We start from the raw sequence: 14227 nt of genomic DNA, 5'->3' as shown, positions 1-14227 counted from the left end.
TACAGCTGGCGTTTTCAATTCCAAATCGAATTCACGTATTCGACTGGTTTCAGGCCAATATATCGGGTCCATTAGTTTAGCAAATTGGATGTCGAACATTTGATGCAGAACGAAAGGAAAAAGTAAGTCGATAAGTCCCTCTCTTTCTTGACCAATTTAAGGACCTCAATGTCTGGTGACGTTATTCCGATCGAATTTTTGATGTAATCATGGATTAAAGATAAAAAATTTCGCGAGGTTTTTCGATTCTTTTATTTTATTTTCCAAAGACAACGTTGATGCTGCTTCTTTTAAAGGACTTCCTAAAAGAAATTTTTTTTTAGCACTCATATTTTGTATACCATTTGAAATGGAATTGAAACGTTCATATGTTTCATTTTTGAATTCATCTCATTCTGTACCTAAAACATAAGCTTTTTTCAACCTTTCTCATCTGCACGAATTGGCTCGATTGCCATTTCTATTAATTTTATTTATTTATTGCAACAAACGATTTTCAGGTGTTGATGGGGAAATAAACTTGTTTCTTCGTATATTCGGTGGTGAAATCGACAGTGAAGGTGGAAATAGCCAATTACACCGTGCTGCCTCGTTAAGTAAATTATTTTTCCACTTTCACTTGACTTAAAGACTTTTTCTAACCCTTTGCTTGTAGGTGAGAAAGTGGTGGATTATTTGATCAGAAATGGATCGGATGTAAATGCTTTGAACGTTAAAAAAATATCTCCCCTACAGGTTGCTGCTGATACAGGTAAACTGCACGTTTATTAAGTCAAGAAACTTGTTTTAAGACGATTTTCTTTTCTTTATTCTCGTATGATATATTTAAGGTAATGACAAAATCGTTGAAATGCTTGTAAATAATGGAGCTGATGTCAGTATTTCGAATAAAATCGGATTGACTACATTGCACTCGGCTGCTCGGCGTGGTACGAAAAAGTGTTTTATCTTTGTGTTGATGGTAGTATAAAACTGACTACGTTTCCAGGTTTTGACAAGATTGCAGACATTTTGATAAAGGCTGGAGCGAATGTAAATGCGTTGGACAATGATAAATGGACGCCTCTATTTTTCGCAGCTAAAAATGGTATTTCTGAAAAAAATATTCATCTATTAGATCTACCGAAAATTATTAATTTTTAAACACCAATCTAAATGCTTTAAAAACAAGGTACTGACAAAATCGTTGAAATGCTTGTTAATAATGGAGCTGATGTCAGTATTTCGAGTAACAAAGGATTGACTGCATTGCACTTGGCTGCTCGTCGTGGTAAGAAAAAGTGTTTTATTTTTGTGTTGATGCTAGCATAAAACTGACTACGTTTATAGGTTCTGACAAGATTGCAGACATTTTGATTAAGGCTGGAGCAAATGTAAATGCGTTGGACAATAGAAATTTATCCCCCTTACATTTTGCTGCTGATGCAGGTAGACTGGAAGTTTATTAAGCCAAGAAACTTATTTTACTCGCTGTGCCTCCCGGAAAATCGTTTTCTTTCACGGATACTAACGTTAAAATTCATTTCCGGTGTTCTTAGCGAGTTATAGTAGATTACATTGGGCCCTGCGAAAGTCAATCATTACATGATGGATCAATTTGTGATACGAGCGGAACTCTCAAGTTAAACACACACCAGCGCCAAGGTTTGAAAACTGTTTTTTGACAAGGTTATAGTTTGCATATCCGAGCCGAAGGCGATGTATGCAACTACCCGTGTCAAAATAACAGTTTTCAAACCAATGCGCTTAAACACTAGGATGCAGCGTTTTGACGAAAGTATTTTGTTTTTTAAGGCCTGCGGGTAGGTTCGATGCAGAATGGTCCACTGAACACGAAAATACCAAAAAAAAATTTTTGAAGTTCGAAGCTCCCATGCGCACATCTGAAAACCGACTTTTTTGGTCACAAAGCCATAGTGAGATTAGTTCTGCCGGCTGTGCGGAAAAATATATCTTAAGTGTATATGATAATTAATCGTAGAGACCGAGGCTTCAATTTGGCATACTTTAAAATGTAAAAAAATTTGAGTCGTTGAACAATTACAAAAAGTGCTCCCGACCATGACTTTTTCAGAATTTTTTTGGATTTAAAGCTTTCTAAAATATGTGACTGGAAAGGAATATAGTCGTTTCGTAGCTCATTTTAAAGGGAATTTCAAGAGCTTTCAAACGAATATAGACTCGACGTAAAGATTCGCCGGGTTGCAGATTCATTGACCTTCTAGTGTGTAGAAAATGGTACAAGAAAAACCATATTTTTTTAATTTGTCCCAGAATTTATGCAAAAACGGTTCCAAATTGTTTTCAGTATTGCTGGCGTTAATAATGCAGCAATTCTGGGAAGCCTAAAGTTGCTCACACGTCGACAAAAAACAGTGATCCCGAAAATCTATATTCATACTGTTTTCTGTAACTACAATAATTGCTATTGTGTTGGTGTCGATTTGACCAAGGTTCTGAAAGAACAGGTTAAGCCAACTCTGAGTTGATCACGAAGGCGGTGACACACAATTGCGTCAACGGCTTTGAATTTTATATGTAAAGTGGAACTTACCAAAAACAAAATTTTGAATTTTCGAGAAAAATATTTTCTTCAAGTTGCTTTCTCACACTATCTGTTTATAAAATTTGGTTGTCTTAACCCGTTCTTTCAGAACCTTGGTGTTGACATTGAATTGTTTGTCGTAGTTTCCATCTAAAGTAGAAGCAAAATAAAATGATCGACTCTGAGTGTATTCAGATTTGAAAGCCAGTATAGTCTTACATACCGCCCATTTGAACTGTTTATATTACATTTGTTAGGTTTATTTATTTTTTTTTTTTTTTCTCAGTCTATTTATTTATTCAAAGCGAAAAAAAAGACTGCTCGCATGTTAGGTTTATTATTTGTAAACATTTCCAATGCACACGCATAAGCTCGACGTCGAAGTACAAACGTGCACGCGCAAGCTCAATACATCGAAAAAACAGTGAGAATGTTATAGAAATCGATCGAAAGCTTGTTATTTAGTTCTATTAGTTATTTAGTGAGTTTTCAAATCACGATACGCTAAAAATCTTCTTAATCGATCATTTTAATTTACCCTGTCTTTACAATAAATTTGGATCCGACTAAATTGTTTATTTTTTTTGTTTTGGTCATAAATTCTGTCGTGATGTGAAGTGAATACGTTTAATGTAAGCAAAATCATCTAGTGTTTTGTGAAATAAAGTTACAAAAAACCAATGAAAGTAGATAAGTAGGTGTGGCCAGTCCATACAAGTCGGAGCACATACGGATTTGCATGGCGCCACCTCAAACGAACTCATTTCTAGTGGAAATTTGCAATAGAAATGAGTTCGTTTGAGGTGGCGCCATGCAAATCCGTATGTGCTCCGGCTAGAACAAATTTGAACGTTTGGCCATACCTATCTATTTACTTTCATTGCAAAAAACACAAAATGGTTTGACTGTAAGTGCTCATCAAAAATATCGAAAACATTGCTACAATAAAATGGCCGACACTTTCAGTTTTGTGTTCTAAAATTAGGTTTTCTAAACTTTGAATGCATTTTCTCATGTTATTGCACATTAAATTCAAGCCAGAAACACCATGGCCTTTAATGTAAAATGAAACTTTCGCAGTTGGCCTTCGGCTCGGGCTACAAACCTAGCTTGTAATATTAAAACGATTTTCATTTCTTCATTCTCTTATGATATACTTAAGGTAATGACAGAATCGTTGAAATGCTTATTAATAATGGAGCTGATGCCAGTATTTTGAATAACAAAGGATTGACTGCATTGCACTTGGCTGCTCGGCGTGGTAAGAAAATGTGTTTTTTTTTTGTTGATGCTAGTATAAAACTGACTACGTTTCTAGGTTTTGACAAGATTGCAGACATTTTGAATAAGGCTGGAGCAAATGTAAATGTGAATGATACATTGACGCCTCTATTTTTCACACCTAAAAATGGTATTTCTGAAACAAATATCAATCTATCAGAACTACCGAAAATTATTAATTATAAAAACCAAACTAAATGTTTTAAGATTCGGTGCCTGTCGCAAATTTGTTGATTCAACGAGCTCAAGTTAATGCCCAAGACAAAGATGGAGATTCAAGTTTAGCTCTTGTCGATGGAGAAGGTAGGTAGTTGGTAGGTTTCTTTGTCGGTTGATCAAGAAGGTGTTTTATTTGGATTTGGATTTTTAAGGGAAGTGAACACTTAAAAAGTCTGCAATATTTAGTATAAAACTAATTACATTTTTATTCTCGTCTGTCGTTTATAGTTAATGTATAAAATAGTGATTAATGAAATTATTTATTTATTGCATCAAACATGACATTTGATTTTCAGACGGTGATGGGGAAATAAACTTGTTTTTTCGTATCTATAGCGATGACAGCGTCAATAAACGTGATGATGGAAACAGCCAATTACACTTTGCTTCCGTCTTAAGTAAATTATTTTTCCACTTTCACTTGACTTAAAGGCTTTTTCTAACCCTTTGCTTGTAGGTGAGAAAGTGGTGGATTATTTGATCAGAAATGGATCGGATGTAAATGCTTTGAACGTTAAAAAAATATCTCCCCTACAGTTTGCTGTTGTAGGAGGTAAACTGTTTGTTTATTAAGTCAAGAAACTTGTTTTAAAACCATTTTCAATTCTTTATTCTCTCATGATATATTTAAGGTAATGACAAAATCGTTGAAATGCTTGTAAATAATGGAGCTGATGTCAGTATTTCGAATAACAAAGGAATGACTGCATTGCACGTGGTGTTCAGACCAATCTGAACTTTTGTTTATCTTAATAGTTGGCACAGTCAATTAAGTTTCTAAATTATGTAATGTCAAGCATTGTACTGTGCAATTTAGTTCATATTATAACGTTGATCTATAAACAACAGTCTTTTGATTCGACATAAAATAATTGAACCTGAGAAACCGATATTCCTTAAACATTTGGGGGCTCAACCGGGATGTCGGTTGCTCAACCGTTTGTTTATTTAATTCGCGTTGTAGTTGTGAGAGAAATCGGCTGTTTTTTTATCAAATTATCGGTCGATGAAAGTTTATGTTCCGACAAGTGCGAACAATCGCGTTCTAAGACAATAGACATTTTTGTGAATCATGCAAATTTGTATGTTTGTGAAAAGAATCAAATGGTTCTAGTTGTTTCATCGAAAAGACACGATTAAAAGAGTCAAGTGTTCAGCGAGTTGGAAGTTTTACGATGTGTGCCCATTTTCTCAATGTTCATTTGTGAGAAAAACGTGGATGGAAACAAAAGGTCGCTGGTTAACGAAAGATCCACGTTGTCTCAAAAAGACGCTTCGAGAATAATCATCGAAGTGCAGTTTCATGTAGTGGCTCATGGATTGGCCTCGTGCTCTACTGTCTTTCAGTGTTCAATAATGACAGAGAAGCTGATTTTCGACTACAAATTGCATTCCAGTATCATTATGCAATTAGTGTATGCCAGTACAGCTTGGTTGACGTCACCATTTCTTTGTTTCAATTGTGGTGATATGCAACGCACATATGATCGGAGTTTCAAAGTTATTGTGTGCAATAATCGTCTACCAAAGACAATCAATGGAGTAGAGCAGTGGTCATTTTATGGTTTCAATTTTGGTCAACTGCGATCCGTACAGCGAAAACCGGAATTTACAATTTTGACTTTATGTGTTTCAATAGTCAAACATCATCGAGTATTCCACATTTCAATCGTTTGTTCGATTAAAGTTTCATTTCGAGCATTGGTTTCGGCGTCTCATAACGGATCAAGCAATCATTCCAGTTCGTCTTTAAGCGTGTCAAAGGCCGAACGAGTCGGAAGTTGCAAGGCTGACAGATCAGCTGGATTTATTCATCTTGCAGTAATTGTTCCAACTGCCGTTTCTTCGTATTATTGTGGTCAATTGCAGACAGTCAATGGAGTATCAATGTGTGAACAATTAGCGGAATGTTTCTCGACTTGTTTATGGAACATGAGTAGTCTTCAACATCGTTCGCTGGAGAATGAAGCGCTCCATGGTATCCGAAAACGATTATCCAAGAGATTCATCAGTCGTCGGGCAAAACCTGCCATTATGTACAACACAAATGCTGCGAATTTTGTGGACTGGATAACAGAGCTTTCTAAGGCACAGCAGAGCGCACTGAGAGAACAAATGGACGAAATAGTCGCTTTATTTACCAACGACGGCGTCGATTGGGAATTCAATCCTACAACAGCAAGTAATTTCGGAGGAATTTGGGAAGCAGCAGTGCAATCAATGAAGTTTCACCTCAAACAAATTGTTGGGTCGTCACATCTCACGTTTAAGGAGCTGACAATTCTTTTTTGTCAAATCGAGTGCGCATTTATTTCGAGACCAATGTGCAGCCTGACCGATGAGGATTTGAATTTGAGTTTATTTTTGAGTAAATTTTTCCGTTTCATTCATTTTATCTTCCGAGCCAATTTCATTTCATTTTGAATTTTTTGTGTTAGTTTTATTTGAAGACGATTTATAATGTCTTGGCCGGGAGTATGTTCAGACCAATCTGAACTTTTGTTTATCTTAATAGTTGGCACAGTCAATTAAGTTTCTAAATTATGTAATGTCAAGCATTGTACTGTGCAATTTAGTTCATATTATAACGTTGATCTATAAACAACAGTCTTTTGATTCGACATAAAATAATTGAACCTGAGAAACCGATATTCCTTAAACACGTGGCTGCTAGTTGTGGTAAGAAAAAGTGTTTTATCTTTGTGTTGATGGTAGTACAAAACTGACTACGTTTCTAGGTTTTGACAAGATTGCAGACATTTTGATTAAGGCTGGAGCAAATGTAAATGCGTTGAACAATAATAAGTGGACGCCCCTATGTTTCGCAGCTAGAAATGGTAACAAACATGGAAGCAAATATTCATCTATTAAATCTACCGAAAATTATTAATTATAAAAACCAAACTAAATGTTTTAAGATTCGGTGCCTGTCGCAAATTTGTTGATTCAAAATGGAGCTCAAATCAATGCACAAGACAAAGATGGAGATTCAATTTTAGCTATTGTCGTTGATGAAGGTAAGTAGTTGGTAGGTTTCTTTGTCGGTTTATCAAGAAGGTGTTTTTTTAATGTACTTTTAAGGGAAGTGTCCGGTTGTCTTCTTTTGAACACTTAAAAGGTCCACAAAATTTCGTATAAAACTAATTACATTTTTATTCTCGTCTGTCGCGTCGTTTATAGTTAATGTATAAATAAGTGATAAATGAAATTATTATTTTCATCGTTTAGATAGTGAGAGATACAATTTTGCTGAGATTTTGCTGAATAACGGAGCAGATCCGAACCTTGCTAATGAAAAGAAAATGGTCCCATTGCATAAAGCAGTAACAAATGGTAATCTAGACCTTTTTCTTAACTTGCACAAGATTATTAATGTTAACCTATTATTAAACACAACCTATTATTATCAATGTTACGATCGGTTAACTTCTTGTTTCATTCAAAAACAAACAGGAAATGCCAAGATTGTTGAGCTATTGATTCAGAAGGGAGCCAATGTAAACTTTGAGGACGAGGATCAGATGGCACCATTACATTTTGCCGCTGATAACGGTAATTTTCGAAATTACTATTTGATTTAAACAGCATTAACAGAAAATATGTAAAAACGTACCGTTATATGAATGAATGAAATTTATTTCGCCGCCAAGAACTTAGTCCTATATCATAAACGAGCTCAGATCCATCGGAGCGTTTGCTGCGACTGAGCCCCGCACGAACTCGTATATCTATTGCGTACGTGACCGCGCCGTAAATGTAGTTAAAGTGAAATTATTATGAAATCTCTGCATTTTAGAAACTGCAAGTGTTCCTTTCGAATGAACACATATTTCAAATTGACCTAAAATTTTAATTTACATGCACAGTACACATAACGGTCTCGGTCCAAGGTCCCTAATGTAACAATTTTTAAGTAACAAATTCAAGTCTGTGTCAAAAGCCTTTAATGTGAAAGTCTTCATCTGTCTCAGTTCATTCACTTCCCTGCTGAAAAGCTGTGAGCCCATTAAAATCACCTACATAACCCGCTTCTTTCGTTGTTATTGAGTACGAATAAATAGCCGGAGACAGTGTCGACAGTACCACACGAAGTCAAATGTAATCAATTTCTATTTAAACAGCTGTAGTAATTTAGATTTACCTATAAAAACAATTTATTTATAAATATGCTAGTATAAAGCTCAAAATACCGTTATATAGCTCAATATAGCTAGATGCCCATATATAGGATGCTTGAAACACCCACATTAATAAAAATTCATGAAATTCGGTCAAAATTTATTCGATATATTAACAAAAAAACACCACCTTCACTGTACGGTCGAGTAGCTGGGAATGAGCTCACTCCAACAGACCTAGCTAACGCTCAGGTGAACCGAATTTCATTTTTTAGCCCCGTACGAAGTACTGGGGGCTTATAAGATTAATATGCCGTTTGTAACACGTCGAATTGGAAGCAGACAGTAAGGGCAAAGCATTTGGTTATGTTAATAGATGACGAATCCGCAATAAAAACAAGGCATCAGAACAGTCGGAGCGTTTGCTGCGACTTAGCCCCGTACAAACCGTAATCCTATTTCGTCCGCAACCATAATACGTCCGTAGCCCTAATAAGCCCGGAACCCTAATACGTCTACAACCCTCTAATGCGTCTGTTACCAAAATGCAAGTCAAGTTGGGCATTGTCAAATTTACTGAAACTGTTCATTTTTAAAATTGCGCATAGCGCAATTACGAAAGCCCGTACGAAGTACCTTTCAAATAAAACCAACAATTTACGACATTATTTTAGAAACCCAAAATTTTTTGCCAACTTTCCATTGGGTATGCAATTACCTCTCAAATGAAACAAAAACTAGCAAAATCGGATGAGATTTACTTGATTTATGTGCAAAAAACACTTAGGGCCGAGTAGCGGCCTTAGTCCAAGGGCCCAAATTTGAAACTTTTTTCGGCACGTTCTTTGCCGTATTCAATTACCTTCCATAAAAAACTAAATCTAGCAAAATAGGATGAAATTTACTCGATTTATGTGCAAAAAACACTTAGGGCCGAGTAGCGGCCTTAGTCCAAAGGCCCAAATTTGAGACTTTTTTCGACACGTTTTTTTCGGTATTCAATTACCTTCCATAAAAAACTAAATCTAGCAAAATCGGAATAAAAGTTTCAAATTTGGGCCCTTGGACTAAGGCCGCTACGCGGCCCTAAGTGTTTTTTGCACATAAATCGAGTAAATCTCATCCGATTTTGCTAGATTTAGTTTTTTTATGGAAGGTAATTGAATATCGAAAAGAACGTGGCGAAAAAAGTTTCAAATTAGGGCCCTTGGACTAAGGCCGCTACTCGGCCCTAAGTGTTTTTTGCACATAAATCGAGTAAATCTCATCCGATTTTGTTAGATTTAGTTTTTTATGGAAGGTAATTGAATACCGAAAAGAACGTGGCGAAAAAAGTTTCAAATTTGGGCCCTTGGACTAAGGCCGCTACGCGGCCCTAAGTGTTTTTTGCACATAAATCGAGTAAATCTCATCCGATTTTGCTAGATTTAGTTTTTTATGGAAGGTAATTGAATATCGAAAATAACGTGGCTAAAAAAGTTTCAAATTAGGGCCCTTGGACTAAGGCCGCTACTCGGCCCTAAGTGTTTTTTGCACATAAATCGAGTAAATCTCATCCGATTTTGTTAGATTTAGTTTTTTATGGAAGGTAATTGAATACCGAAAAGAACGTGGCGAAAAAAGTTTCAAATTTGGGCCCTTGGACTAAGGCCGCTACGCGGCCCTAAGTGTTTTTTGCACATAAATCGAGTAAATCTCATCCGATTTTGCTAGATTTAGTTTTTTTATGGAAGGTAATTGAATATCGAAAAGAACGTGACGAAAAAAGTTTCAAATTAGGGCCCTTGGACTAAGGCCGCTACTCGGCCCTAAGTGTTTTTTGCACATAAATCGACTAAATCTCATCCGATTTTGTTAGATTTAGTTTTTTATGGAAGGTAATTGAATACCGAAAAGAACGTGGCGAAAAAATTTTCAAATTTGGGCCCTTGGACTAAGACCGCTACTCGGCCCTAAGTGCTTTTTGCACATAAATCGAGTAAATCTCAACCGATTTTCCTAGTTTTTGTTTCATTTGAGAGGTAATTGAATACCCAATGCAAAGTTGGCAAAAAATTTTGGGTTTCTAAAATAATGTCTTAAATTGTTGGTTTTATTTGAAAGGTACTTCGTACGGGCTTTCGTAATTGCGCTATGCGCAATTTTAAAAATGAACAGTTTCAGTAAATTTGACAATGCCCAACTTGACTTGCATTTTGGTAACAGACGCATTAGAGGGTTATAGACGTATTAGGGTTCCGGGCTTATTAGAGCTACGAACGTATTATGGTTGCGGACGAAATAGGATTACGGGTCGTACGGGGCTAAGTCGCAGCAAACGCTCCGACTGTTCTGATGCCTTGTTTTATTGCGGATTCGTCATCTATGAACATAACCAAATGCTTTGCCCTTACTGTCTGCATCCAATTCGACGTGTTACAAACGGCATATTAATCTTATAAGCCCCCAGTACTTCGTACGGGGCTAAAAATGTCCGTCCGTCCGTCCCAATGGAAACCCAATGGAAAGTTGGCAAAAAATTTTGGGTTTCTAAAATAATGTCGTATAAATTGTTGGTTTTATTTGAAAGGTACTTCGTACGGGCTTTCGTAATTGCGCTATGCGCAATTTTAAAAATGAACAGTTTCAGTAAATTTGACAATGCCCAACTTGACTTGCATTTTGGTAACAGACGCATTAGAGGGTTGTAGACGTATTAGGGTTCCGGGCTTATTAGGGCTACGGATGTATTATGGTTGCGGACGAAATAGGATTACGGGTTGTACGGGGCTAAGTCGCAGCAAACGCTCCGACTGTTCTGATGCCTTGTTTCTTGATTGGTACAGTCAATACCTATCCAGTAGAACAAATTTGGTTGAACTGTATGCAGAAACTGCTTCAAATTCCCACACGGCACCGTAATCCTATAAGCCAATATAATCAAATATTTTTAGCCCCGTACGAAGTACTGGGGGCTTATAAGATTAATATGCCGTTTGTAACACGTCGAATTGGAAGCAGACAGTAAGGGCAAAGCATTTGGTTATGTTCATAGATGACGAATCCGCAATAAAAAAAATGTCCGTCCGTCCGTCCGTGACCCCTCTAGCTTGAGTAAATCAAAACCTTTGTTCAAAATTCTTTTTTTCCCCGATTGGTATCGACAAAAGTAAGGTCAAGTTCGAAAATGGGCATGGTAGGGTCGGCCCCTAATAAGCTAGGGCCCTATAGGTGTTTTTCAGTCTTTCGACGATATCTACCGAAATACGCACGCAATAGTTGCTAGTGATATATCAAATGAAAGGTATTGACGAGTAGAACAAAGTTGCTGAACATTGTTTTTGGGTAAGATGCAACGTGGCCTTGTTGGGAGGGCTCAAAGGTCGTCACTCGGCCCTAAGTGTTTTTTGCACATAAATCGAGTAAATCTCATCCGATTTTGCTAGATTTAGTTTTTTTATGGAAGGTAATTGAATACCGAAAAGAACGTGGCGAAAAATGTTTCAAATTTGGGCCCTTGGACTAAGGCCGCTACTCGGCCCTAAGTGTTTTTTGCACATAAATCGAGTAAATCTCATCCGATTTTGCTAGTTTTTGTTTCATTTGAGAGATAATTGAATGCCGAATAGAATGATGGCAAAAAAAGTTTCAAATTTGGGCCCTTGGACTAAGGCCGCTACTCGGCCCTAAGTGCTTTTTGCACATAAATCGAGTAAATCTCAACCGATTTTCCTAGTTTTTGTTTCATTTGAGAGGTAATTGAATACCCAATGGAAAGTTGGCAAAAAATTTTGGGTTTCTAAAATAATGTCGTAAATTGTTGGTTTTATTTGAAAGGTACTTCGTACGGGCTTTCGTAATTGCGCTATGCGCAATTTTAAAAATTAACAGTTTCAGTAAATTTGACAATGCCCAACTTGACTTGCATTTTGGTAACAGACGCATTAGAGGGTTATAGACGTATTAGGGTTCCGGGCTTATTAGGGCTACGGACGTATTATGGTTGCGGACGAAATATGATTACAGGTCGTACGGGGCTAAGTCGCAGCAAACGCTCCGACTGTTCTGATGCCTTGTTTTTTTGAGATTACAAGTTTGATTTATTTATTTATTTTTAAACAAACAGTTAATAAAGTCGAAGCATTATAATTTGATCGATTCTATTCATTTTTAAATAATTGTAGCTTTCCAAGAAATCATTTCGAAAACATTACAGTATAAAAGCTTACACATGCGCATTAGAGCTGTTTACTCGCGGTATACTTGCAGGTAATCCGTTCTTCGAAAACTACAATTATTTGAAAATGAATTAAATGAGTAGAATCGATCAAATTATAATGCTCCGGCTTTATCATTTATACATCATTAGAAATAATATAAAAAATTTCATCCAACTTTGCTGTACTGTCAAAAGTCCCCATTACTCTTGCAGCGTCGGTTCTTTGTATGGCAATACTCATTCGCTGTTTCAAGTATTGCTTCGATCTTTTTTCCCTGTAGCTACGTGAATCAGTTTTCCTAATTTATCGATGAATTTAGCAGCTTCTTCACACCATGGTCGCAATGTCTCGCAGGCGAAAGGCAGAAAGATGTAGTTGTCCGATATCAACTTTTTATAATCATTTCTTTTTTCCGTCGCTGCTCTATTTGCCAAACTGCCTGTCTTTAACGAAGAAGAATGAAGATATAAAGGAGCAAGTGTATCACGGATAGTTGCGTCCCATACGAGCATTTTGCCATGACTCCAAGGTATTAAAATATAATATAACAAAAAGAAAATTTCGTCAAATGGTAGCTCCAGATTTTATAATGGTTTCTCTTCGTTAGTTTAAGCAATTGGTATTTTAAATGAACATTATTTGTAATACTGATTCGTTATATTGGTAGAAATAATTTTAAATATTGGTCTTGTATCACTATTCTGGGCGTCGTATTGGTAAATTATAATGCCTGCCATATCTATTGGTAATCTACAAATATAATTGGTATTTCAATATAATATATCGGTAAATCGAAGATTGGTAAATTCTATTTTAATATATTGGTATTTTCAGTATTGGTATTCGTGGTTAAATCAAGCGATATTTTTAGGAAAAAATAACGATATTAACGATTTGTCCGTAAACTATAGTGGTATTTCGTTAAAATTATTGGTAAACGGATAAAATATAACGAACAACTCGAATTATAGTGTGAAATATTGGTAAAGTATCACAAATTTTCTTTTTTGCCAATTGGTATTTTATTATTCTTTACCGCTAAGGTAGCCCCAAAAAGTCACATGCAAACTACGTAGAAAACAATGGTAGATTAGGAAAAAATACTGGTATCTAAGTATTGGTATAATTTATTAAGATCAGTGATATTTAAGTATAACTTAATGGTAAATAGGACATCAAAAATATTGGTAAACGTATTAAAACGAAATTGGTATCTTAATATTGTTCACGTTATTAAACGTAATGGTAATCTGAAAATATTGGAGGTATTTTAGTATAATTCTGTGGTAAATCGGACATCAAAACTATCGAAATTATCAAATTAAGGTAAAATCGTGTTGGATAGTGGTATGAATAAATAATCTGCTGTAAAAGTAGCGAAAGGTGTTCGAAAATAAGTTGGTCACTATCGGACGGTCATTATCAATTTTTTATGCCGGTCTCATCCGTTGTATCAGTGCTGTATACTATAGCTCATAAAGCCATTGAAGTCAAAAATCAAAACTTAAAATTATGGTAACAATCAAGCGAGAGGAAACTACACGGACAAATACTTAAATCTTCAATTAAAATCATCGAAAGAAAATCTATGGACTGTCGACGATGCGTAGTCATGGACTTTTTTTTTCTATCTAATCGTTTACTATAACTCTGAAGGGCTAGCAGAGCTTACGATTCCTTACGAAGAATAAATAACGTCTTAACGACCATTGCGGCACTGTACAAGGTCTAAAGAACCAGCGAAATAGAACCTGGAATTTTCCTAATTTTCGCGTATCGTCCTGATTCGCCTATACAAAAAGCATAGTGTAATTCAGTGTAGTTCAACTCAACTCAATTATTCATTTTCTTTTCGCCATAAAGTC

General features: G+C 36.0%; 2 protein-coding genes across 3 annotated transcripts in view; both read left to right on the top strand.

Moving 5' to 3' along the window:
* LOC119072125 (serine/threonine-protein phosphatase 6 regulatory ankyrin repeat subunit B-like) overlaps positions 1–14227 on the top strand; it is a 58999-nt gene that overhangs the window by 14507 nt on the left and 30265 nt on the right. Inside the window, exons 3-14 of the mRNA XM_037177265.1 lie at positions 501–596; positions 656–751; positions 831–929; positions 989–1087; positions 1172–1270; positions 1330–1428; positions 3708–3806; positions 4678–4780; positions 5788–6227; positions 6784–6882; positions 6964–7062; positions 7499–7597. Of these exons, the coding sequence (XP_037033160.1) occupies positions 501–596; positions 656–751; positions 831–929; positions 989–1087; positions 1172–1270; positions 1330–1428; positions 3708–3806; positions 4678–4780; positions 5788–6227; positions 6784–6882; positions 6964–7062; positions 7499–7597 (1527 nt within the window). The remainder of the gene's footprint in view (positions 1–500; positions 597–655; positions 752–830; positions 930–988; positions 1088–1171; positions 1271–1329; positions 1429–3707; positions 3807–4677; positions 4781–5787; positions 6228–6783; positions 6883–6963; positions 7063–7498; positions 7598–14227) is intronic.
* Positions 5363–6702, top strand: LOC119072216. 2 transcript variants are annotated; one of them, XM_037177393.1, is made up of 2 exons: positions 5363–6225; positions 6330–6702. In XM_037177393.1, exons 1-2 carry the CDS (start codon positions 5402–5404, stop codon positions 6385–6387), a joined length of 882 nt encoding a protein of 293 aa, XP_037033288.1. In that variant the 5' UTR covers positions 5363–5401; the 3' UTR covers positions 6388–6702. The 2 variants fall into 2 exon arrangements, with proteins under 2 accessions (XP_037033288.1, XP_037033287.1); XM_037177392.1 differs by having other exon boundaries at positions 5364–6158; positions 6210–6702.

This window comes from Bradysia coprophila (genome assembly GCF_014529535.1).
Source record: "Bradysia coprophila strain Holo2 chromosome IV unlocalized genomic scaffold, BU_Bcop_v1 contig_81, whole genome shotgun sequence".
Classification (NCBI taxonomy): Eukaryota; Metazoa; Arthropoda; class Insecta; order Diptera; family Sciaridae; genus Bradysia; species Bradysia coprophila.
Note: the sequence above shows the minus strand (reverse complement) of the source record. Positions and strands in the feature narration are given on the sequence as shown.

Coding starts and splice junctions, on each gene's coding strand:
- LOC119072216 (XM_037177392.1), top strand. CDS start 5,402: ATGACAGAGAAGCTGATTTTCGACTACAAATTGCATTCCAGTATCATT. Junction 6,159..6,209: donor GCAGAGCGCACTGAGAGAAC/AAATGGACGAAA, acceptor TCGATTGGGAAT/TCAATCCTACAACAGCAAGT.